The 24,779-nt window shown below is 45.1% G+C and overlaps 9 protein-coding genes across 9 annotated transcripts; 6 read left to right on the forward strand and 3 right to left on the reverse strand.

Annotated features, from left to right (window-relative positions):
* Positions 1–15: 15 nt before the first annotated feature.
* Positions 16–1,960, forward strand: JR316_0000484 (T-complex protein 1 subunit eta; the record flags this gene model as incomplete). The annotated part of the gene is made up of 6 exons (XM_047886299.1): positions 16–36; positions 85–471; positions 525–577; positions 628–1,423; positions 1,482–1,826; positions 1,880–1,960. The coding sequence occupies 6 exons, from the start codon at positions 16–18 to the stop codon at positions 1,958–1,960; spliced, it is 1,683 nt and encodes a 560-aa protein (XP_047754045.1).
* A 1,081-nt stretch (positions 1,961–3,041) lies between these two features.
* On the forward strand, positions 3,042–4,332 carry JR316_0000485 (putative transporter; the record flags this gene model as incomplete). Its single annotated transcript, XM_047886300.1, has 6 exons — positions 3,042–3,347; positions 3,405–3,588; positions 3,635–3,827; positions 3,895–3,974; positions 4,024–4,261; positions 4,314–4,332. The coding sequence occupies 6 exons, from the start codon at positions 3,042–3,044 to the stop codon at positions 4,330–4,332; spliced, it is 1,020 nt and encodes a 339-aa protein (XP_047754046.1).
* A 1,172-nt stretch (positions 4,333–5,504) lies between these two features.
* On the reverse strand, positions 5,505–7,672 carry JR316_0000486 (uncharacterized protein; the record flags this gene model as incomplete). Its single annotated transcript, XM_047886301.1, has 8 exons — positions 5,505–5,664; positions 5,719–6,303; positions 6,362–6,426; positions 6,486–6,492; positions 6,543–6,570; positions 6,623–6,699; positions 6,778–6,824; positions 6,875–7,672. The coding sequence occupies 8 exons, from the start codon at positions 7,670–7,672 to the stop codon at positions 5,505–5,507; spliced, it is 1,767 nt and encodes a 588-aa protein (XP_047754047.1).
* Positions 7,673–8,021: 349 nt separating this feature from the next.
* JR316_0000487 (uncharacterized protein) lies at positions 8,022–8,799 on the reverse strand (the record flags this gene model as incomplete). Its single annotated transcript, XM_047886302.1, has 2 exons — positions 8,022–8,518; positions 8,580–8,799. The coding sequence occupies 2 exons, from the start codon at positions 8,797–8,799 to the stop codon at positions 8,022–8,024; spliced, it is 717 nt and encodes a 238-aa protein (XP_047754048.1).
* Positions 8,800–10,054: 1,255 nt separating this feature from the next.
* JR316_0000488 (Metal tolerance protein 9) lies at positions 10,055–11,983 on the forward strand (the record flags this gene model as incomplete). The annotated part of the gene is made up of 12 exons (XM_047886303.1): positions 10,055–10,114; positions 10,173–10,355; positions 10,409–10,486; positions 10,539–10,596; positions 10,648–10,824; positions 10,974–11,060; positions 11,113–11,220; positions 11,276–11,314; positions 11,370–11,395; positions 11,453–11,689; positions 11,745–11,897; positions 11,951–11,983. 12 exons carry the CDS (start codon positions 10,055–10,057, stop codon positions 11,981–11,983), a joined length of 1,239 nt encoding a protein of 412 aa, XP_047754049.1.
* Positions 11,984–13,292: 1,309 nt separating this feature from the next.
* On the forward strand, positions 13,293–15,448 carry JR316_0000489 (Serine/threonine-protein kinase svkA; the record flags this gene model as incomplete). Its single annotated transcript, XM_047886304.1, has 12 exons — positions 13,293–13,295; positions 13,355–13,406; positions 13,467–13,497; positions 13,557–13,685; positions 13,739–13,786; positions 13,839–13,869; positions 13,922–14,030; positions 14,081–14,322; positions 14,375–14,479; positions 14,529–14,680; positions 14,733–15,237; positions 15,296–15,448. The coding sequence occupies 12 exons, from the start codon at positions 13,293–13,295 to the stop codon at positions 15,446–15,448; spliced, it is 1,560 nt and encodes a 519-aa protein (XP_047754050.1).
* A 281-nt stretch (positions 15,449–15,729) lies between these two features.
* Positions 15,730–18,944, reverse strand: JR316_0000490 (AP-3 complex subunit delta-1; the record flags this gene model as incomplete). Its single annotated transcript, XM_047886305.1, has 11 exons — positions 15,730–16,037; positions 16,096–16,225; positions 16,281–16,751; positions 16,806–17,046; positions 17,098–17,567; positions 17,627–17,772; positions 17,824–18,037; positions 18,088–18,227; positions 18,281–18,515; positions 18,566–18,727; positions 18,789–18,944. 11 exons carry the CDS (start codon positions 18,942–18,944, stop codon positions 15,730–15,732), a joined length of 2,673 nt encoding a protein of 890 aa, XP_047754051.1.
* A 480-nt stretch (positions 18,945–19,424) lies between these two features.
* JR316_0000491 (uncharacterized protein) lies at positions 19,425–21,655 on the forward strand (the record flags this gene model as incomplete). The annotated part of the gene is made up of 4 exons (XM_047886306.1): positions 19,425–20,069; positions 20,124–21,192; positions 21,252–21,367; positions 21,563–21,655. The coding sequence occupies 4 exons, from the start codon at positions 19,425–19,427 to the stop codon at positions 21,653–21,655; spliced, it is 1,923 nt and encodes a 640-aa protein (XP_047754052.1).
* Positions 21,656–22,097: 442 nt separating this feature from the next.
* Positions 22,098–24,629, forward strand: JR316_0000492 (Putative sterigmatocystin biosynthesis monooxygenase stcW; the record flags this gene model as incomplete). The annotated part of the gene is made up of 14 exons (XM_047886307.1): positions 22,098–22,200; positions 22,255–22,273; positions 22,322–22,409; positions 22,467–22,496; positions 22,561–22,584; positions 22,636–23,040; positions 23,088–23,217; positions 23,283–23,383; positions 23,449–23,560; positions 23,617–23,693; positions 23,753–23,852; positions 23,909–24,213; positions 24,320–24,395; positions 24,445–24,629. 14 exons carry the CDS (start codon positions 22,098–22,100, stop codon positions 24,627–24,629), a joined length of 1,755 nt encoding a protein of 584 aa, XP_047754053.1.
* Positions 24,630–24,779: the final 150 nt, after the last annotated feature.

Consider the following 24,779-nt stretch of genomic DNA (forward strand, 5'->3'; position numbering starts at 1 on the left):
GTACGACTTTCCAAAATGCAACGTGGTCTACCGATGGTAAGCAGCGCTTTACATTCGCCGGATGTGTACTCATATCGTTTTTAGCAACCGACTGTCGTGTTACTCAAAGAGGGTACGGACGCCTCACAAGGGAAGCCGCAGTTACTCTCCAACATATCGGCATGTCTCGCAATCGCAGAGACTCTGTCCAGCACCCTTGGTCCAAGGGGTATGGACAAGCTCATTGTGAACGAAAGGGGCGAAGCTCAAATCACGAACGATGGTGCTACAATTCTGAAATTGTTGGATATAGTACATCCTGCAGCGCGGACACTTGTCGACATTGCCAGGGCTCAGGATGCTGAGGTGGGAGATGGGACTACTAGCGTGGTTCTTCTAGCTGCGCAATTGTTGAAAGAAGTTAGGACCTTGATCGAGGAAGGTGTCAGTCCTCATATCATCATGAAGGGTTTCAGGCAGGCATCGCAGCTAGTACGCGTCATTTTCTTTTTTGTCTTTTGCATATCCATACTGATGACCTGCAGGCGCTTAAACGTATCAAAGAACTTCAAATTACTGTTGATAAAACGGATCCAGAGTACGAATATCATTTTCCCGATGTCCCCACCACTCATCGATGAACTTTAGACGTTTCCGTTCTCTTCTTTTGAAATGCGCGTCAACTTCGATGTCTTCGAAACTCATTCACTCAGAAAAGCCATTTTTCTCAAAGATGGTTGTTGATGCCGTCGAATGTTTGGATCAAGATGATCTGGACGAATCCCTCATCGGTGTCAAGAAGGTTGCTGGGGGCGGTTTGCAGGACTCTCTGCTTGTCAAGGGAGTCGCGTTCAAAAAAACCTTTACCTATGCTGGCGCTGAACAGCAACCAAAACATTTTGTCGATCCCCTTGTTTTATGTTTGAACGTCGAGCTGGAGCTCAAGGCCGAAAAAGACAACGCAGAAGTGCGCGTGGATGCTGTTTCGGATTATCAGGCCATTGTAGATGCCGAGTGGGAGATTATTTATCGCAAGTTGGAAGCGATTGAAAAGACAGGGGCCAAGGTGGTTCTCAGCAAGCTCCCCATCGGCGATTTGGCTACGCAATGGTTTGCAGACAGGGATATTTTTTGCGCTGGACGAGTGGCCGCTGGAGATTTACGACGTGTTGTTCAAGCTGTTGGGGGCGCAATTCAATCGACCTGTTCGGATATTGGTAGAGAGCACCTTGGAACTTGTGGACTCTTCGAGGAACGTCAGATTGGAGGCGAGCGCTACAACATCTTCGAAGGTTGTCCCAAGGCCAAAACATGTACCCTGATACTCCGCGGGGGTGCCGAACAATTCATTGAAGAGGTTGAGAGGAGTCTCCACGATGCTCTAATGGTTGTTAAGAGAGCCATCCGTAACGGCGAAGTTGTCGCTGGTGGAGGAGCTATTGAAGTAAACATCACTTTCCTTCTTTCCTTCTATCCAATTTTGACAGCATTGCTTATTTTAGATGGAACTTTCAGCTCACATCCGCAAGCATGCCTTGAGTATACCGGGCAAACTACAGCTCGTCATTGCGGCCTTCGCAAAAGCTCTTGAAATTATTCCCAGACAAATCTGCGACAACGCTGGTTTGGACTCCACTGATATTCTCAACAAGCTGCGGATGAAACATGCTAATGGCGAAGTCTGGTACGGTGTTGACGTTGATGGAACTTCTGGTGTTCGTAACAACATGGATGCATTTGTTTGGGAGCCAAGCTTGGTGAAGATAAATGCTATTACCAGTGCAAGTGAGGCAGCGTGTTTGATTCTTAGTGTCGATGAGACTGTCCGCAATCCTCAAAGTGAACAGGTGGGTAACTTATGGTACACTCTTCTGGTCTCTCTGATATTCATCTATTTTAGCAAAATCCCGGACCCAAAGCTCCACCAGGAACTGCTCAGCGAGCACTCAGAGGCAGAGGACGGGGAATGGGACGACGGTAGACAAGTTAGCCGGCCCAATTGATAAAATACAACTGGACGTAAGGGTAGCCAATTTTCTATTACCTTCAATGATAATCAATGATAAAAGTAGTACTCGTTTCAGTTCATCCGTTGACAATGTCAGCCTAAATGTGCTTAATGTCTTTCTTGTATCTATCGTAAACATATTTCAAATCAATAGCTAAAGAGATCCTCAATGTTCGAGATGGTCATGTGTTCGTGGCAAGTATTGTATTTTCTAGGTGACACCGCCTCCGTGGCACCTAGTTTCGGTTATAACATCACATAAAACATGCCAAAACATGTCGAAATTATTATTAAAGGAAGCAAATCTCAATTTTGACTCAACTTGAATGCCAATGACAGTACTATTAATTTCAAGTACTGCCTCCGTATCGTGGTCTGTCTACGAGAGACTACTGCCTTGGTAGGTGCCCGTGTGTGTGATGTAGTAGTAACGCCTCGAATTTGCAAGGATGTTATCACTTCCGAGTGACGATTGCCATACGCACCAGCTGTTGTTGATCTATTGACAAATGACGTTAGCTTATGTGTACTCTCATGCTGATATGCAACATGCAGTCGAGTCGTCGTATTCGCTTCGGATTCTCTGCAGTTTTCAGACTGAACCGGTAAACAAAAACAACTGACTGTGACGATCATGGGAACTTAATCTGGTCACTTGAGCATCTGGGATAATAGCACCAAATAGCGTTCCCACTTCATTCTCTTCTGAAGGTGATATTGCGGCTGACCGACGCGTTTGCGAGGTCAAGCTATTTTTAGATTTGTTATCACGACACAGCTGCCCAATATGGAAGGTTGAGTGCCCAATTTAGAAGCTCTGTTGCGCAATCGAAGAGCCTGAAAACGCAATATAGACGGTATAACACGTACTTTGAGCAACATCGCTCACGCCGGTTTGATATCGACCCCAAATCCACCCACATGTTCATTGACCTATTTTTAGAGATATGTACCACTGTAAGATAGATGATAAATAGACAGAAGCTCCATCCTGATTCGATGGTACTGTCGTTGTACTGTCGCTCTTGTTTATCGTGTCTTCGATCTAGCCATAATGACTACAATATTGGTCAATCACAAGGACACAAAAAGAATCTCTGTCGCTAGCAGCAGCGAAAAACTCTCCAATTTCTCCACAGACAATAATGGGGACATTCCCAGCCTAGGGATGCCAGTGGATGCTAAGGCATTTGGCTTTTTGTCACTCTGGAGGCAAGATAAAAAGGACTTGGACGCTGTAGCAACACAGCCATCGGTGTTTGATGACCCCACAACACTTGAGATCTACCGACCACCTCCACAGTACGAAAATACACATCGTTTCGACCCGCTTGCACGCTGGACATGGAGAGAGGAGAAGGTAAGCTGAATTCGGGTATTATCAGGTCATTCAATGATCTTTAATGTGATCAATTAGCGTGTCTTGAGAAAGATTGACATTCGAATCATGTTGTGGGCATTTATCATGTTTTTCTCCCTGGAGCTCGATCGCAGCAACCTTAGTCAAGCCAATGCCGATAATATTTTAAACGACCTGGGCCTGTCAACTAACGACTTCAACCTTGGAAATATTTTATTCCGCCTATCTTTTCTGCTTGCAGGTATCCTATAATCATTTCTTTCATCTTCCTATATGATTTTGATCAGAATTTCTCACTGGCAGAGCTTCCTTCACAATTGATATCAAAACGGGTGGGTCCAGACGTATGGATACCTTGCCAGGCAAGATTATCATTCTTATGTTGCTTGCCTCACTAAAATCAAACCAGATGGTTCTCTGGAGTGCAGTTTCTACTTCTCAGTTCTGGTTATCTGGAAGACGAAGCTTTCTAGCATGCAGGTGAGTACTGTGGTCAAATATAACTGTCAGTAGAACCAATGTTAATCGTGATCTAAATGGTACCCAGGTGTCTCCTTGGATTTATGCAAGGCGGTTTCATTCCCGACATTGTACTATATCTTTCGTATTTCTACACCAAGAATGAACGTGGGTCATTATTAATTGCGTAGTTCCAGTAGCTGATTCTCTTGAAAAGTGCCTATCAGACTAGCTTTCTTCTGGGTATCTAATTATACCTCAGATATAGTAAGCGCCTTCCTGGCCACTGGAATTTTGCGACTACGAGGAGTCGGTGGACGAGCAGGATGGCGCTATCTCTTTCTTTTGGAGGGCATATTAACATTGGCTGTCGGGCTCTTGTCCTTTGCCCTGATGCCACCCGGACCAACACAAACAAAAGCATGGTACAGACCGGAAGGATGGTTTACCGCAAGGTGTGCTGTTCAACTTTCCCTACTAGGTCTTAAAAAGTATCTTCTAAGTTAGCTTAGAGAAGAAGTTATAATGGTGAATAGGTAATTCCTTTCAATATACTCTTAAAGCAGGATAATAGCAACTGAATCGAAACCATACCAGAGTTTTACGAGACGATCCATCCAAATCCGATATGCACAATCGAGAGGGGCTATCAGTCCGGATGATTTGGGAAGCCGTCAAGGATTGGAGGTTATGGCCCATTTATTCACTAGGAATTTCTCATATGGGTAAATTAAGTCTACCTTCGCAAAATCTTGTGATTTACTCTAACTCGAATTTCAAGTACCCGTTGTACCTCCACAAACATATCTCACTCTGTCTTTGCGGAATCTTGGCTTTACGACCTTGCAAACAAACTTGTTGTCCGTCCCGTCCATTGTCCTAGGCATGTTGGGGCTTTTGGCTACAGCATTTCTAAGTGAAGCTGTCAACAGTCGTGTAGCCGCAACTATTATTCTACAATTTTGGGCGCTACCTCTGTTGATCGCTCTTTACACGTTCAGCTCACATACATCACAATGGGTGTATTTCGCAGTTGTGACTTTGATTGCGGGATACCCATATGTCCATCCAATTCAAGTGGCCTGGGCATCTAGAAATTCTTACAGTGTGAGGACAAGGTATGATTTATGTTGAAGCCTATGTTGAGAAGTCGGCCTGACTTGGTGCTGAAGAACGGTGTCCGCGAGTATCTACAACATGTGTGTTCAGACAGGAAGCATTATATCGGTAAAGTGTTTCTTCGTCGATAAAACGTGAATTAAAACTTACGAGTCGTCGTGTATAGGCTAACATTTATCGAGCGGACGACAAGCCTTTGTGTACGTCGCTCAATGTGACCGTTATTTCTCAAAGACGCATCACATTGACTGCTCTATGCAGACAAACGCGGAAATAGAGACCTGATTGCGATATGCTGCATGAATATTTGCCTCTACATTTTCAATTACTTCTTTTATAAGACATTGAACGCTAGAAGGGAGCGCAAGTGGAAATCTTGGTCACCGAAGGTACATATCAAGCCTTGATATCATAGAGTATGTCGTTAACTCAGAGGGTCCGCCAGGAACAAGAAAGATACCTTGAAAATACCAAAGATGAAGGGAATCAGCGTATGGATTTTAGATTTGCGTACTGAAGCCAGATATAGGAAAGCCGCGATACGATATCCAGTTAGCTGAATGATATTACAATAGGGGATTAGAAAAGTTCAAAAGCTTCCCATATAGGCTCTACTATTCCCTTCTGGTCGACATCTACCCATCGTTTATTTGTATTGTCGATACCACCCGTGGAATCCAAATTGCCAAACGCATTGACCCAGCCTAGCCCGACCGCACTGAGCCTACAGACAGAGGAGCTGAATTCCGAGTTGCGTTAGAATTTGGAATATAATTCGTGGAACTAGATGTACCTAATTGCGCATACAACGGCGTCTGGCTTGATATCTGCGCCTTCTGCCGGCCACAAACCGCTAACAATGGCAAGATCAACAATCATACCCCTTGTGGCTGTGATCCGTTCATGAATGTCAAGTTCGTTGAAAGTTTTCTGAAAGTACTCTCCAGGGCTGGCTAAAGGACGCAACCTAGGATCTGATGCATCGAAAAGACTGTAAAATCGCCCCCGATACAACTGTGAGAATTGCTCATATGCAGTTGGTGAATCGGTCGCTAGATACACCACAGGATTGGAGGATGCCGAGCCAGGGTGCAGGCGCGTCCAGGTAGTTGCCACTGCATTAGAATAATCCTCAAGTGGGATTTTGCGATCTGGGAATATGTAGGAAAGCGATTTACGGTCACCACGTCTGATATGTGTTGCAATATAGACGATGCCGGAATTGTCCTGTTCGTTTGCCTCCTGTATAAATGCAGAAAGTTCCTTTCGCGCTAGCCGGATTAACTTGGTATTCCATTCGTTTGGAATAATCACTGATTTCAGAGAGTGGCCGGAATAATCAAATATAGGTTTCAATCGATTGAGTGAATGCCCATATCTTGAGACAGGAACTTAAGTAAGAAGGATCATGCAGCTTGAAGTATAGGATAACTAACGGGTCTTCGTAATGGTCTGAAAAGGCGTGACCAAAATGAAACTTGGCTGTTCTTGCGTTGATGACCTAGGACACAAACATCAATGTCAAAAATGACCTATTACCCATTGTCTGTAGGATGTTACCCAATGCCTGAGTCAAATATTGTCAATTTCAGAATGACCATATTGTTTGGTATTTACCTCGAAGTACGCGGGCATGCCACCAATTCTGGGATCCACCTCAGTAAACAGCGAGTAACAACGTTACGTTTTTTACTAACCGTCCGCAGGAGGTGGCAGGCAGTTAGGTTCAGGACCGGGTTGTCCTTTACTCAACTCCTCAAAATGATCCAGCCACCTTGTTGATAAACATGGATTAGATATAGTCAATGTAACCAATGTGATATGAAAGCATTGGATAATTGATAAGACATACTTTCCTCGATTCCAGTAAGTATCGTCTACGAAAAACGTGCGATTTCGCTACCATGGCAGTAGTCAGCGTCATGCTGCCAGTAATTGAAGCATAATACCTCATTTGCCAATGCCGCAGCCTGGGCCATCAAAGCCAAATCTGCAGAAAGTCCAACCGTCCCATCGAGCATGTAAGTGATGGTGCTAGAACAAACCTTCCCAGCGCTTTTGATGTCGTCGTCATGCGGTACATCCATGCCTCCCATAGGGCCTATATCCCAAAAGTCCCCATGCGACATATAACCTTGATGCAATTTGGCGCATTCATTAAGATATTCATTAGGGTGGAGAGGAAATGTGGTATAGTTTGCGTAGGAAATGGTATGAGCGCCTGGTATCGTGGGCTTGTGCGAATGTGAAGGCGAAAACTTTGAATTTAACGCAGAAGTCGCAATCGGAGCTGAAGATGAAGCAGAAGACGTAGGTGCTTTTGCTCCCACATATTTGTGAAGCGCCTCCGGTCGAGTGAAAGACACGACGATCAGAAATAGTAAGATGCCGCTCAGGAATATCCCCACCGCTAACGGTAGTCGGGAGACAAAACGATATAAGAATTGCATTGGATGATGCAGTGGCTTTCGAGCCTCCCCTCCCTTCCCATTTGAATCGGCGGTAGCTCGTGCGCGTGCGCTGTGTACAGAGAATCTGGCCGTTGATGACGAGGCTAACAGAGGGGCAGATTGCAAGGCGCCAGAGTCGTCATCGTAGTCCGTTCCATTCGACTCAGACAGTGGTATCTTCGAGAAGCCTTGTTCCAGACGGCTTGTTCGGGATCCGCTGTGTGGTGTCCGGGGTGTGAGTTGCTGGTCTGAACCTCGGTAGGAAGCGGTAGAAGTCAGCGGTCGAGGTCGTGGCATATTGACCCACAATAGCGCGCAGTCTTCCAAATCAATAGGAAGACAAAACTTAAGTAGCGATGGTCGAGTTAAAGGAATGAACTGTCTTCGTTATTAATCATTGCATGAACGAAGTCCCGGAAGTAGCGAACTCCAACATCAAATTCGGGGCAGTGATTGTTGCTGGCTCAACCATAACACTGCCACTTGGAACAGTGTTAACTTGATGGAAACATGGATTCGTAGGCAAAATCTGGTTATAAAATACATATACTAAAAATGTCCTTTATATATCTAATTATCGAGGCCAAGAGCAAGAAGAATATAAACGTCATCTAGCATTTAGGTTTAAAAGGTAGTTGAATATAACTTAAGGATTAACCGGAAGGTCGGGGGTAGGCGTGTTGGGAGGATTGCCAGGCATAGGAGGAGAAGAAGGTGTCGCTGAAGCAGAGGTGGAACTTGTGCTGACATTGGCAGTTGTATCCGGGCCATCGTCTGCGGCTGTTGCCTGCGTCGGGGTAGGTGCAGCACCAGATCCAGACGCACTTTGATTTGCGGCGGCCCCAATACCAGAACCATCACCATCACTTTGAGCACTAACTGGAGCGTTAGGAAGTGTAGCATTTCCGGGACCACCTTGGCCAGTTGCCGACTGAATTATACGAGTCACTTCGTCAACGGCATTTCTGAGCGCTTGCATACTTTGTGCGTCGAGTTGACCAGAATCATTACTCTCGACATCCAGCGCCTTTGAGGTTTGAGATAAATTGCTCATTACTGTTTTCAAGAGAGGGCCAACGATAGGAAGGCCATCGAGCATGCCCATAACAGTAGCAGCGTCATCTCTGGCTGCTAGTTTGTTAACTGTCAAATAAATAGAACTTAGTGCATTGTGTGTTAGCTAGTGGCAATGAAAGAAGCATACATTGGGGAGCCCTTTGACGGATTGTGTCGGATCGCTCTTCGGCATTAACGCCCGTAGGGTAAGCAGCTGGTGCAACGGAAGACGAGGCATAGCTGGTACTCGAGGAGCTTGAAATGTCGACGTCGTGATTGCCGTCTCCTGTTGGCGCAGCCAAGCAGGACGACGAGGATGATATAGCCAAACCAGCGAGAAGAATGGAAGAGCTAGAGGGTATCTTCATGGCAAGATATAAGGCCGAGAGATTCGAGGCTGGGTATGTATCCGCAAGTTTTGATATATACCGTTGATAAAGCAAGAAGAACAAATGAAAAGATGAAAATCCTTGGAAGATATAGTCAACAACTTTATAGAAGATAAGATCAGAATAGGGGGCGTTCTGGGGATCAGGCGAAACAGCAATGACGGTAGAAGATATCGACGGTGACTAGCAGGCCAAGAACGCATATCAGTGAAGACCAACGTTGTATTTTTTCATTTACAAAAGATGTCATGGTCTAGTCTCGAAAAAGAAGTCAGTCCTGAATCCACGACAATGAAGACGATGGTTGATTTTGCAATGGCAAAATGCTGGTCAAAATTATATTCAGCGTCTTCTGTGTTGCATCTCCCATATTTCCTCCTCTCCATATGGAGCGCGACCCCCTGCACCCATGCTATTACCTCGGTATGAGGTCGCTCCAAGGAGGGTGTACTCCCACAAGTTAGAGAGAGAACGGCGGAGTGAGGTTCCCATGCACGATGAGAGAAAACACCAGAACAGTAAAGCAGCACTAGCAAGGACCCGATCAGCCTGGAATATGAAAATGACGGACACAAGTAGGAATCTCACAAGAGCAAGACGAAAATGGCCATTACGGGCACGAGCTGCGCAAGACTGCTCTGAGAGGAGGAAACAGTCATAGTGGTCGGGTACTAAAGAGGTATTAATGACCAAAGTCGCGCGACTCGGAGCCAAGTCCTTGTCTCCGTTTCCGTCATCTCAGATATCCGTCCCCGTAATCACACTAATTGAATTTGATGACCCAAGGAATTGTGCAGCTGGGCATAATCTGCATAATCTCGCAAGCGAGACACGTTTGCCAGGGTACGACTACGCTCACCTCAATTAGAGCCGGCCGGGTTCCTGTTCCCTCACAAACTGAGTTTGAGTCGGAGAACAAATTGCAAAGGCTATGCAGTCAAAACGAACCATCAGATAACCTCGACCCTCCGTTCCGACCCTAGTTGCCCTCAGGATCGTTTTGGCAGTCATCTTCACAGTTTTGCCTGTAAAATCTGTAAAATGTGAGTCCCAAGTCCTGCAATCTGCTGTTTCGGGTTCGGTGCAACCAGATCGTTGGGAATCCAATGCAACGGTAACATCTGCAGATTGGCTTCGACAGATTCGGATGTATCCACTGTTTCGGTTTTTCTCACTACCACCCCCTCCCCTTCTCTATATCTCATACTTTTTCTCCTACCTTCACTAGAGCACGATGGTCGATGGTAGCAGCACCCCCTCAGAGCCGACAACTAGTGGCTCAAAGCTTCAGCTGGTATTTTACTTTCTCCCAGTCATTTTGCAATTTCGTCATTGCTCACAATGGGGAATAGTATGTCTCCTCCGACACAGTGGTACCAGATGCAGATGTTGAGAGAGCCTCTGGCTCGACCAGTCTCATCCCCGTCGACCCATTCCAATTCCGAGATGGAATCGTTACGGACGAAGAACTCTCTAATCTGCGCCGTCGCAAAAAGGGCAAGGCAGTTGCGAAGTATCAAACGCGGCAGAATAACGTTGGTGATCAACACGAATTCAACTACCACCTTAATTTAAATTGCATCATCAGCTCATCGAGGCGTTGTTGAAACCTATGGAAGAACACACAGAAGACGCGAAGGCCGAAGAAGAAGCTGCTCGATTACCTGTTAGTCGTCTTGTAATAATTCGCGATAGCCTTTTAACCTCTTGATTCGCAGGTCAAAATTGCCATCTATGCTAGCCTCATTTCTAATTTCGCCCTATGTGTTTTGCAAAGTACATACACGATGATATATACTACTCTAAATTTCTGACTTTTTTGTGCAGTGTACGCCGCCATCTCATCACTGTCATTGTCGCTCTTGGCTACTGGCATCGACTCTGTTTTCGACATTGGGAGCAACATCCTGTTATTCTGGTTGCATCGAAAAGCTGTTAGTCTTGATGGAAACAAATGGCCCGTCGGGGGAGCTCGACTTGAGACGATAGGAAACATCGTTTACGGTAACTAACAGATTCCATTCTTTCTGTAATGACCAGCGTACTGATTCTTTTACTTTCAGGATTTCTGTGAGTTCTCTTCTTTTGACTTCAAGGCAACTTTGCTGATGATTTCTGAAGCATGGGTTCAGTCAATCTTGTAGTTATCGTAGAATCCATTCGTACCCTAATAACCAAAGAAGGCGACGAGTTGGCACCATTCCATCTTCCTTCAATTATCTCTGTGTCCTCGGCTCTCGGTGAATTTCCTTCCTGTCTTCTATATTTCTCATATATTCATGTCTTTTCTAGCGGTCAAATTTCTTCTTTTCCTCTACAGTTTCTCTATACGAAAAAAATCGAGTCAAGTCCAGGTTCTCTGGCAGGACCATCGTAATGACCTCTGGATCAATGGATTTGGTTCGTGTGACAGTTTCGCAGAGCTCGCCTAATCTCATCTGATTATCATAAATAGGTATTCTCATGTCCACAGGAGGGAGCAAACTCCGCTGGTGTTCGTCATCTTATAACTCGCCTCCGGACTGCGGGTTCTGACTTTTTTCGCACAGATCTTGACCCCATGGGTGCCATCATCGTACGTGTTGCATGCAACATTACATCTCGAATTCTTTTGACAGAAGACGCGTTTTAGATTGCATTAGGGGTAATAATCTCTTGGGGCAGGACTATTTACTCAGAGTTCGAGCTCCTCGCTGGAAAATCAGCACCGCACGACTTCCTCCAATTGCTTATTTATAAATGTGCTACTTTTACGGACTCCATCGAAAAGGTGGATACTGTCCGTGCTTACCATGCAAGTGGAATTCAAAAAAATCTTTATATGCCGTTGCCACATACTAATCAAAGTTCATCCACACAGTCTGGGCCTGTATGTCAAAAGCACGATGTGATATCAGTGAAAATTAATTTTTCTATTACTCTAGGATTATTTCGTTGAAGTGGATATCGTAATGGATGAAAATACCCCACTGTGGAAGGCACACGATGTCAGTCAGCAACTTCAAGATAAGATTGAAGTGCTCCCCAACGTCGAGAGGGCGTTTGTACACGTAGATCACGAATGGACACATGTTCCAGTAAGTGTATATTCAATTTTCTGCTTCTCGGACGAAAAATAACCTTCGTGAAGGAACACAGAAAGGCTGCAAAAAGCCCTGTTTAACGACTTTTGAACGAAATAATGACGATGTTGATGATCGTATAAATTTAATGACACCGAGGAGACCACACTCACCTTACGCATTGTCTTCTTAATTTATGGCAAAGATCTTTGGTTATAGAATAATATCCTATCTTCCGCGCGTATGAAACTGAGTACCAGACGCATTAATCCCTGAAAATACGATCCTATCAATTTTTGTGACCGCTGTTTACGGTACGCTTTTCTAACACGCCCCTCAGCCAATGCTTCCTGTTCTCTATTTCGCGAGTTTTGCTGACAGTCATAATTTATACAGGAAGAGTTATTCATATAATACCGGCCTCAATACAATCTGTATGATGGGTGTGTAATGGAGTTCGTGTAATCGCCTCGCAATTCCAGAGGGACAAGGGGAATAAGTTCCGAAGACCGAACATCCTGCACGTCCTGTCAGGCTGATACCGAGGAGCCGCTCTTCGCGTGGCTGTTAAGATCCGAGTTGTTGGTTCTGTACGGTGTAGACGAGTGAATATAAGGGGGGTTGTGTGGAGATGGGTGGTGTTAATGTCTTACGAGACAAAGGCTAAACAGGCATGCACATATCCAAAGAACCGGTGCGGATGGCCGGCGGGAAATTTTTTTGACATTCCGTGCGATTGTCATGGTGGTGTTGCTCGCGAGTTTCTCGAAGAACATGGATATTATTTGGCTTTTCATGAGTAGAATGTGGAAGTCATTCTCAAGGCTGACTAGACTGGATGTTTCGATTTTGTCGGGAGAATGTCATTTGGGCTGCTCCCTTATTCTACCACATCAGTTGTGGTACCACAGCATACTAGTATCTGGAAAGGGTATCCGCGATTGACAGTCATTTAATCATGGCTTCCTGGGACATCCACAGATCAATTATCTTATGCGCCGACAGTGTTCCTCGGACAATATCTTTGCATGGCCAGGCCGTGATTAAAGGGCGTAAATAGCAGAGAAAACAAAAATAAAAATGAGTGGTTACGTCAGAGCAGTGGAATCCCGATTTGGAAGTTGAGACCGCTGAGGGATTGAACCATCGGCGGCTGTGTATATGCTCTCGAGCTCTTTTGCTGTACAGCTATACCTCTCACTTTGACGCTCTCTTTTCTTCCATCTACCTCTTTCTTTCTCCATATCTTTCAGATATTCATTCCCCGCTTTCTCTCGTATCCTCGTCGTTCTTCATCCCGTTCTGTATACAGAAAGGGGTATCCATTCCTAGCCTACCGGTCCAGTCTTTTCGACGCGACACACCGTTCCAAGAGCCTTACAATTTGTTCTCTAAACTCACATTCTAGCCATGGTATGCTTGTCTCTCATGCTCTTCGCGATCGACCGAGATCTTACCTGGCTGACTACTAGGAATCTCACCACCAAGATCCAGAGGAGCTTTATGTCAAGCAGGACAGAATTGGTCCGTCTGCTGCATGTATCTTTGGAAACATATAGAACCCTAAACTGTCCACTTCTGCAGGTAAAGGCTCCTTTGGTGAGGTCTATAAGGGGTGCGTGATTAGCGATTGGGCCTTCGACTACTCTCTAATCTTATCGGTTCCGCAACAAGTTACGACAAGCGAACTCAGAAGACTGTCGCCATCAAGATTATCGATCTTGAGAGTGCCGAAGATGAGATTGAAGATATACAACAGGAAATTCAAATTCTGTCGCAGTTAGATTCCCCTCATGTTACCAAGTAGGCTCCTAATTCCATCGAAAACAGACCCTCCCGACTGAATACACCAATAGATATCACGGTTCGTTCCTTAAAGGATCAAACCTATGGATTGTTATGGAGTATGTACTACATGTTACTTGACGGTGTCATCATTGTCTAATCCAATCATAGGTATTGTTCTGGTGGCTCATGTTCTGACCTGGTAAACACCACCATGATGATCTACTGGGAATCTTCTCAAAATATCTACGCAGATGAAACCTGGTGTTTTTCGAGAAGAATATATTGCAATCATCGTCCGAGAACTACTTCGTGGTCTTGAATATCTGCATGGCGAAGGCAAGCTGCACCGTGATATTAAAGGTATGCTCATTCTCGCTGACTCTGAACGGATCTTGCTCACATCCTCAAAGCTGCGAATATATTGCTCTCCGCAGGCGGTGAGGTGAAATTAGCAGATTTCGGTGTTTCTGGGCAGCTGTCTGGGACATTGTCAGCAAAGAAAAATACTTTTGTTGGGACACCCTATTGGATGTCCCCTGAAGTAATAAAACAGAGTGGCTATGACCATAAGGCTGATATCTGGAGCTTGGGCATTACAGCCATTGAGTTGGCTAAAGGGGAGCCACCTTATGCTGAATTACATCCTATGAAGGTTAGAAAACTTGTCATCTGTAAGGCTCTCGGTACTGATATGTTGGGAGCAGGTTCTGTTCTTAATACCTAAGAATCCTCCTCCAACACTGGATGGAAATTTTTCCAAACCGTTCCGTGAATTCGTTTCATTCTGCCTGCAACGCGACCCACGGGAGGTGAGCTACTGAGATTGAATAAGTGAAGTTATCTAACTCTCGTGAAAAGCGACCGTCAGCAAAGGACCTCTTAAAGCACAAGTTCGTTCGTATGGCAAAGAAAACCAGCTACTTAACCGAGCTGATCGAACGGCATGAACGATGGAAAGCAGAAGGTGGAGGCAGGCAGGAAGAGAACGATAATGACGTGGACAACGACCTGTAAGTCTTTCGATTTCGTGTGCTTTTCCTGTGTTTCTATGTTTTTTTCCAGACAGGAAAATGGCGATCAAGATGATTTATGGGATTTCGGAACTGTACGACATGGAGGACGACCAAACACTATTGGGAGGTCTCAGAATTCAGTGCGGGTCCCTGGTCCTCCCTTGACATGGGAAAACAATTCGCCTACTTCTCCGCAGCACGAAGAGCCACCGCATTCGCCATCTAGACGGGTTGTATCCGGAGCTTCATACAGTTCCTCTGTCACTACGAAGGGCGAACTCCCTCCTTTGCCTCCTTCTGCTGGCACGCCACGGTTTGAACAAAGCACCGTTCGGCACATGCCCCAACCGGTGGAAAGACCAAAAGGCGGTTCACCTGTAGTTGTAGAACAGCATCTGACGGACGAATATGACGATTACGATGACCAATTTGTTGATACCTACTCATCTGCCAAATCGGGAATGCTGCAACAGAAAATGCAGGAGATCCATCTGGAGGAGGATCTCCCAGACACCACCATGCTCGACTCGGTTATTCTGCCTGCCATTGCTTCGGTAAGTAGTTATGAAATTCGATCGCCTTTGCTTCTAATTGAGCATTGACCCCTTTCAGTTATTTCCTAGAGTTTCATCACAAGAGGCACGAGTTGCTTTGAGTGCTCTGCAAAGGGCATTTACAGATGCGGAGAGGATTATTCCTGGTGTGACCCTCGAGCTTGTTAACGAGATTGTGGATTCGGTTGAACACGTTGAGGATGATCGATGATGAGAATATGTAGTTCTAAGGACCAGATTGAAACTTAACGGACTTGCAACCGCACATCACACCCTACCGATTTTGTTGTTTGTTAATCCGAATTCGATGCTCGCTGTCTTGCAGATACCTCGACGACTCCACACACAGCCATGCCTGCTCGTTGCCCATCCTCCCTTGGTTTTCTTGCTTTCTGTATTTCCTGTATATCACCTCGTCCACATCCAATGTTACTTAGTCACAGATAAAATAAAGAAATTGAATAATGCGGATGATACATGATCGATAATATGTCATGAGTTTGGTGCATCATCTTCCGGGGTGGCGCGTTTCTTTTTCTTCCCCAACGTTTTCTTTTTTGTCCTAACAACCTTGATTGGCTCAACAGGAGGTTCTCCAGAAACCTCGTACTCTGGAAAAGGCATCAATCGAACCGGCGTGGCAACACCGCTCGGCAAGGCAGATATGGGTTGTGAACCTGCCTGTGGTCGAGGTGGAGTGGCAGCCGCAGGCATTTCCCCATCTCTCTCTATTGTGAATGATCCCGAGGAGAATGTGTTGGAATTAGCTCGGAGGGTAGGGTACTTGCCGTCCGAAAAGCCTAAAGTACCAAAAAGTGATCAGATCCAACTACACTCAAAACCATAGTCATTTCTCACCAGGCATGGGCGGCATGTCTTCCAGATGGACAATTGGTATAGAATCGACATCATAAACATGAGGCTTTGGTTTATCGTCAAGAATATAATATGGATCGTCCCGTAGCTGTGCAAGCCGTTCTGCCTTTCGCTGACGCACATGTTAAGAATCCATATCAACAGATAAAAGATGAACAAATAACCACCTTCTCCCGCAGTGCTCTTTCTTCTGGAGATTCGGTGTCCGATTCCACAGGGGTGAGCACTTCGGAGTTGATTTTGGCCTTGGCTATCTTTTTCTTGTTCGATGAAGACGCCTCTTCTTTGCCTTTACCCTTCTTGACTTTCTTCTTTTTCTTCTCTGCCCCGTCGGCTTCCGGTTTCTCTAACTGTGGCGTTACTTCTCGTGGCGGAGGAACAATCCAAGCATCGAGATCCAAGCCTTCAGGTAGAGGGACACTAGCCTGCGCGTGCGTTGCTACGGGATTAAGCTCATAGACACTGAACAAAGGTTGAATGAGATATAAGCTTTTAGGGAAACTAGGTTCGTCATGCTGGTCGAACCCGTCATTCAACGAGGGTCCAACTAATGATACAGGCGCTGAGAGGTCGGACTTTGGGCAGTAAGAATTCAGGTCGGCTTGGATGAAGACAAATAGCTCTACGGCATTTGCAGCCTATGAAATGAAGTTAGTCAGTACAAAGAAAAGTAGCAGACGGATATGCCTCACTCGCTCTTGGACTTCAATGTATTGACTTCCAGAAAATTCCCTTGTTCGGTTGAGGATTGACTCGACAACTTGTTTGACTTCGGGTAAGCTATCATCTTCCCATTCTTGGGCTAGCTCGGATGCCCACATGCCAAATATCTTTGTTGCAGCCTGTATATACACTGCAATGATGTCAGAAGAAAGATTGTCTATTTCTGGTTGCAAAAGGTATGGTAGCAGTTTTTCAGGTTCAGAAAGCTCCCTGCCAAGTTTGTTATTTATATGATATAAGGATCTAGAAACCTGGACATACAAACAATATTCCCCGCATATCCAGGCCGCGGCCCAGAGGACCTCCGAACAACTTCCAGGCTCGCCCGCATTTCTGGTGATTGTATCGTCACTCAGGAGAGAGTACATGAGCTTGACAGCATATCTCCTGACCCCTCGCACCCTCCCAACAATGTCAACGAGTTGATCGCGGATTTCAGAACCGATATCGACATTCGCCACATGCGCCAGATCAACCAAGACAGATATATACCATTCAAAATTGGTGACATTTTCGTAGGTTGACTGTGAGCATAATGTTAATATGCGTTGGGCCAGGGTGAGACGATAAGCAGGCGATTGACTTGGAGAAAAGGAATTTGGGGTGATTGGAGGTGCGGATGAGGCATTTTGAGATAGTGACTGGGTGGCAGTTTGAGGAACTGAAGAGGGATCTTTGACGAGATGCGCCAATAGCTGTTGTACAATTGATTGCAAATTACTGCGATTGACCTGTAGTCCATATCCTGATGGTTTAATACAGAGTTCATAAGATTGAGTGACAAATTTACCATCGCAGAAAGGAGATCTAAAGCTCTCATACGGATGCTGATATCCTGATCATTGACGCTCGATATGATAGTGTCTTGGTACTCCGTTATCAAATGCGGGTGTGTAGGGACAATCTTTGCCATTGCAAGCAAAGATATATACTTCACTAAAACAGATGATTGGTAAGAAAGTTGGCCTCGTCAAGTGAGAATCATACAGTTCTGGTCGGCATCCTGGATAAAATTAGCCAATTTAGAAACACATATTCTTGCTAAAGAATCGCCAGACGGTCCTTGGAGCATGCCCCCAATGATACATGTATGAACGCATTCATACAAGAGCGAAATGGCTGGTGTCGTTGAAATGAGTTCTGTTATTGGAGGTTGTAGTTTCTTCACCAGCCGAGGTTCATGAGGGGACAAAGATCCAAACTAGAGTAACAAAATTAGGACCGTTAGCACAAACTTGACGGTGAAATTACCAATTTAATGATTTTGATGAGCATCCAGTTATTGGTCGACGAGGTGAGTAGGTGGAATAATTGGGGAGCCAGCATTAAGTAGTCTTTTGGGTTGCGACGGGCAAGCTCACAAAGGACATTGACAGTTGCGGCGACCACGGCTGCGAATGCTATTCATTCTGTGGCCAAAAAGTACGTGGAGGAAATCGCTCACAAGGATCGGGGTCTGTGAGCTTTTCTTCTAGGCGGGTACGCGCCTGGGATATAGCTTCAGGATATTTCATGAGTGTTTTATAGAGTGCAAGTATGGCCCGTTTTCGGATGTTAGGCCGGGAGTGGTTTAACATTGCTATGAGCTCAGGGGTAATATCCCTAGCAAGTTCAGGCGTAACAATGTGTGATAAGCCATCTAAGGTAACAGCAATGTCCGCAGGTGTTGATGTCAAATCCTAGAATACAGTAAAATGATGGAAACAGAACAGGGTATAGGTAAGCGCACTTTCTTCAGAGAATTGGTGGTGAGCATGAGCACATCCGTATCTTGTTCAAATGACTGTGCGGCAGCTAAATAGCCAATACTTTTGAGATGCACTTTGGGAGATGACATGACCTCCACAACGTGGAATGAAGCCCAACTCATGTCATAACCCAGCATGTCTAGCTGTAATTGGAGGGATACCGTCAACAATTGGATTATTCTGTGGTTTTATCAATATACGCACGAATGTGAGCTTGAGAACAGCCCCTGCTTTCAACTCCATATCATCTGTTTTGATCTCATGTCGGATCTCATCTACAGCTTTCGCGATGAATTTGGCTTCATCTTTTTTGTTGGCGCGTAAACCTCGAATAAGATCCTGAAGTGTACGTTCCCACATTCAATTTAGCGACTAAAAAGCGATACCGGGAAGGAGGGCGTTGACGAGAAACCGAGGAGGTATGGATATGCTACAATGAATCTACCAGTGTGAGGAAAGTGATGAGTAGTGAGCCCGACGCGCGAGCTTTTCAATGACACTTCAGGCAGATGACAATGACGAATGTAGACCTATGTAGACTGCCCTCGTGATCCTTTTACATTTACGACAAGCGACAAGCGAGTCGGAAGTCCGTGTGACTCTGTGCACCGACCTCAGCTTGACGAGCGCCTCTTTTCGCTAACATTCCACCAGCCAAGGGTATTATTTCGCACCTATTTAGTTAATGGTCTGCAACCAAAAACTCCAAGGGAACGCCTATCCATCCTAGCCAATACTTGTGTAGGTCAATGGGTTTCATTTTACTCACGGCACTTATCGAACCTTCAGTTTGCTGGAGGATATTATTTTTTTCAAGCGATTGAATCATCACCCTAGCGAATGCTTTTGTCGGTTAGATCTTTCTTCAGTCTCACCAAACAACCCCACACATCGACCGCTGGAGCTCTAAAACAAAGGGCACATTCAAACCCGACAGACGAGGTTGATCCTCCTCCAGAAGTCAAGGTCACCAAACCAGATTTGGAACAGTTCAAACCTCAATCATGCCACTGCGGTCATCAACAACCTGAATTTTGTCCATATTGTGAATATGACCTTTCGATTCAAGTGGAAAGAGCCATTTCTTTAGTAAATGGGACACGCCCGGATATTGGTGAACCGACCAATTATGCCCAGATGGATGGGGCAGACGGCCCTCCTAGACGTCGAAAGTTACGCAAAACAAAATCTGTTTACTCACGATTAGATTTTGCAAAGTTAGACAACAAGACAAGCATCGCAATGCGTCCAAATTCGATGGTTTCCAATAATTCAAGGACACCTCTGCTCGATGACGAACAACCATCAAAATCATATTATCCTACACTTCCATCAGAGCGTAAAACTCCAAACAAGTTGGAAAAACGAGGACGTCCACGCACTGGCTCTCTACCCACCATGCGACACTCCACATTAAGTGATATATCGAACAATTTTACCCCGCAGCGTCCCATTAAAACCGTAAAATCAAAATCATTCCTAAATGTGAGTAAATCATAATCAATCTGGAGGTTATTAAATGACAACATGGTTAATAAGTCCAGAGCTATCCGTTCGTTTGGGCCGCGCCCAAATCCCATATCAAAGAGCATTGAAACCGACGCTTTGGTTGCTCTTGCATGGACTGGGCAAGCATTATCCACATCTTCCCCATTTCCTACACCTGGTTCGAATAGCTCTTATTCGCCGTGTTCTGGATCGAGTTCCTTCTTGCTTTCTGCCACTTCATCCATCTCTGAGAATCAGTTATATCCCTCCACCAACTTGTTGTCGCCGGGTCTCACTGATGACAAGCGTCGGTCCGTTCTTCGTAAACCAAAAGACCCCAACGATGCCAAGCTTGCTCCCAGACCCTGGACCCTTGCAATGGTAATAACCGATGATGGTGTCACAGATGAAAGACTTGTGAAAGACTTAGAGCAAATGCGAATCAAAGACCCGTCCATTGACACATCAATTATACCCGACAGATACCCTTTTCCTGAACGTTTCTTTGCGGACTATCAAACGCAACTCTACGACTCATTAGCGGAATACCCGCTTCAATCTGGAGAAGCAATACCAGATCCTATTTCTCCATCTGATGCGTCCTGGACATCTGCCCGTCAGGCGTTACTGTTATGCCGTGAATTGGTTCGTACGGAGCGTCGGTATGTGTCATCTCTGAAGGTCTTGATTACAAATGGAACAAGTACACCTCCCCCATCACAAATGCTCCCTTATTTGCCTAGTCTAATCTCAGCAAGCGAATCTCTTCTGGTCCTCATGGAGGAAAACCCCAGTGTACAAGGCGTATCCCAGGCATTCTTGGCTTGTAATAATCAATTAGCAGAAGCTTTTATCAACTGGTGCGGCATTGTTGGCCAGTTTTTCGACTCTGATGATGGCGTTAAGAATAAAGGCAACCTAGAGGATACTGCAGATATTCATAAAAACTTTGTGCAACCCCCTATATCACCTCGACGAGTCCTTTCTGTAGAAAGCGTACTACCAATTGTTGTTACGGAACCCAACAAGATACGTAAAAACACCAAGGCAAGGCCTAGCGTTCGCGACCTGGCAATTTTACCAACACAGCGTATCATGCGCTACGTATTGTTATTCAAAGGTCTGCATGTTTAATGATTAATTTGCACAACTATTATTAATTTCTGACTTGTTTTGCAGAACTTCGAGCCCTTACACCGGCGTCATATACCTCGTCTTCCTTTGTCCAACTTGCGGTTCAAGCTGCCGAATCGATAGCTCAGTCAGCTGATGAGGCTCAACGGCATACATCCTTCGTACAACCAACCAATCAATAGTCAAACTGTTTGCTATATGTATAGTAAAGTGTTTAATTTTTACGGCTTTGAAGCAAACTGTTGGTCTACCTATATCGTCGTCCGCCAAATACCAGCCAAGAAGTAGTCAAGAAAATGTATTGTGTATTCAGTTTGAGGTTAACTGAGCGCTCTATCTGATGATAACTTTTATAGTCCCAAGGCCCGTTACTCCAATCTGAGCATGATTGGCCGTCTCTTTTCGAATCTCCTTCGCTCCAATCCCATGACCAAATTCTGTATACCTAGGGGAATCCCTCCCACAGACAAAAAATACTGTCTACAGGCACTCCGATAGCATGTAGATTTTATCTTACCTCTTGAAGATATCCCGTTTCTAACTGCTCGTCCATCTGTTCTCTGCGTTGTGATAAGTCCCTCCGGTGACTGGTAAGCTGATTAGGCTGGTTATTAGGGTTTCCATGCATGAAATAGTGAACAAGTCTAACCGATACGCGGCATCGGATACCGGAGGATAACCGGATAATGTATTGGTCCACGATGTAGCCTACTTATCGCCAACAGGTGAGTTCTTTCAATTCATGACAGGTATTCACACGTGTGAACAGACGCAGTATCCGCCCTGTACATCTGGACGATGTTCGATGGTTTACCCACGAATACCAGCAATCTATTTAAATCGACCCCTTATGCATTCGAGAATGTGGTTATTCCCTGTATCACTTCCACCATGAACAACAACGTTAAAGCGCAACCAGCATTTAAACTCGGGGAATTCTCTATTGACGATCCCCGACCTATAAAGGTCGCCATCATTGGCGCGGGTCACAGTGGTGTGTACATTGTCAGTTTGGAAAATTTTTATGGATTAACCAATATTCCTTGAGGTATTGTTGCTGGAATCAGGTAAGCTATCCGATATTTGGCTGCATTCAGTCAAATAACTTCCACCAGGTTTCGACAACGAGTTCCAAACATGGACCTAACGATCTACGAGTCACTCCCTGCAGTAGGTGGTACTTGGTATGCCAACAGATACCCGGTGCGTGCAATTATTGTCTTATATAACTTAGTGCGGTCTAATACTACCCTATTTCAGGGCCTCCAATGTGATATTCCTTCGCATGCAGTCAGTAATGTTTTGTTCTTGGTCATGTCTGTCTTCGTTAGATGTTAATCCAATAATTTTCCAGTACCAGCCTACATTTGAGACTAATGTATGCTTTCCACCTTGAATATTCATTGTAATATGCTTATCCCTTGCAAAGACAGAATGGTCTGCATTCTATGCTTCGGGGCGAGAAATACAACAGTTTATGGAGAACATGGTTGACAAGTACCAGCTACGACCATTCATCAAATTACAACATCGACTCACGGCTGCTCATTACGCTGAAAAGTCTGGGAAATGGGAACTAACAATCAAACATCCCCGTAAAGCATCAAACACAAAAAAGAGCCATAACTATGCGAGCCCGGTTGATCAAGAGTGGGAAGAATTTCATGATACGGTAGATATCCTATTCATTGCAGTAGGACCGTTGAGCCGCTGGACATGGCCCGATATACCTGGACTCGAGAACTTTTCTGGAACAGTCGTTCATAGCGCTGATTGGAACATTGCCGATGATGAAGCATCTTTAGGCGACAAAAGAGTTGGAGTCATTGGTGTTGTATGTATAACCTGTTCAATTCAATGCTGCTGACTACACTTCCGCAGGGTTCTTCCGCCATCCAAATTGTAGCGGCTCTCCAACCTAAAGTGAAGCATTTAGTCAATTATGTGCGAGGAAAGACCTGGATAGCTGCTATATTCAATAAACCTTCCCTGGATAGGCTCTCTCAAGACAGTTCGGTGATTAACTGCAAGTTATCATTCAAGCTTTCACTAGTGTAACAATGTCGATCTCACGAGTCAACTGCCCCCCAGACAAATTCACAGACAAAGACAAAGAAGCGTTTAAAGATCCTAAAGTTTACAATGAGTTCAGGAGGGAGATTGAAACGGATATGAATGTGATCTTCGATTTTTGACCCAGCCTATTATTGCGGTTATATGCTTACATTTGCGTGGTTAATAGCATGCTCATCCGGCTACACTACTTGGAAGTCCGCTGGAGAAAATGGCCAGGGAGGAGTTTACAGCCTCTATGCGTCAGAAATTAACAAAAAAGCCATGGATTGCAGATCATTGTTCGTCTCCCCAATGTTGCTGGATAACCCGCATTCACGTATACTCTCATCTATAGTGATCCCGGATTTTGGTGTTTGTTGTCGTAGACTTACGCCTGGGCCTGGCTACTTGGAAGCTCTGTGCGAAGATAATGTACACTTACATTGTGCTACTTATACTTTAATACCACTGACCTCTCTCTTTTCATGTAGGTGACATTCGTCCCGAGTCTTATAAAAAATGCCACCCCAGAGGGAATCGTCACTGTAGATGGCAAATTCGAAAAACTTGACATCATAGTTTGTGCAACAGGTATCTTTTGTTAACTTTCATTGCAAGGCATAGTCTCAGCAATACAACCCTTCCAGGATTCGAAACATCTTTTCGTCTGGATGTGGATATCAGAGGAAGAAACGGAATCTCGCTGAATGATCATCATAATCCACATCCGCGCACATATCTTTCGGTTGCGGTCGATGGCTTCCCGAATATGTTTCAAGCTTTAGGACCTAATGCGTCTGTCGGCGCAGGTAACCTTTTACTTATTATGGAACGACAGGTGGATTATGCAGTGGCAGCAACGTTAAAAATACAGAGGGAGCGCATCAAAAGCATTGAAGCTAAGTCAGAGGCCGTGGATGACTTTGATAAATATATTGACGTAAGTTCATGTGTAAATGACCTCGAAGGGTATTGATTTGTCCACAATCATAGAGCTACTTCCCTACAGTTAGTTTCGTTCTTAGGTGTTGATAAGCTAATGTAACATCCCTTTTCAGACTGTGTTCGGGACCAAATGCCGGTCATGGTACAAAGCAGGAAAAACAGAAGGGCGTGTTGTCGCATTATGGCCAGGTAAATACTTCGTTGTTAGTCGAAATTGTTCTGAATTACCATTGATTAGGTTCCCCCATACATGCTGCTCGGGCGCTTGCTCATCCGCGCTGGGAGGATTTCAACTACGAATATCTTGATCCCAGCCAAAATCGACTCCATTGGCTTGGCGACGGAAACACTGTGGCGGATAGAGACCCTAACGGCGACAGTATGAACACATCCATATCCAATAAGACACTACTTTTGAGCTGACGTCTAAAATTGCAGAAGCTTGGTACTTGCGACCTGAGAATATTGATTTTCCTCCTGGTATGATTCTTCTCTTTCCGTGGACTGTCTCAACCCTCATGTTTGCGACCAGTCCCGCAACACAAATTGTGAAGAATACAGACTTTTGCAGAT

The sequence above is a fragment of the Psilocybe cubensis genome, chromosome 1 (assembly GCF_017499595.1).
Source record: "Psilocybe cubensis strain MGC-MH-2018 chromosome 1, whole genome shotgun sequence".
In the NCBI taxonomy this organism is placed as follows: Eukaryota; Fungi; Basidiomycota; class Agaricomycetes; order Agaricales; family Agrocybaceae; genus Psilocybe; species Psilocybe cubensis.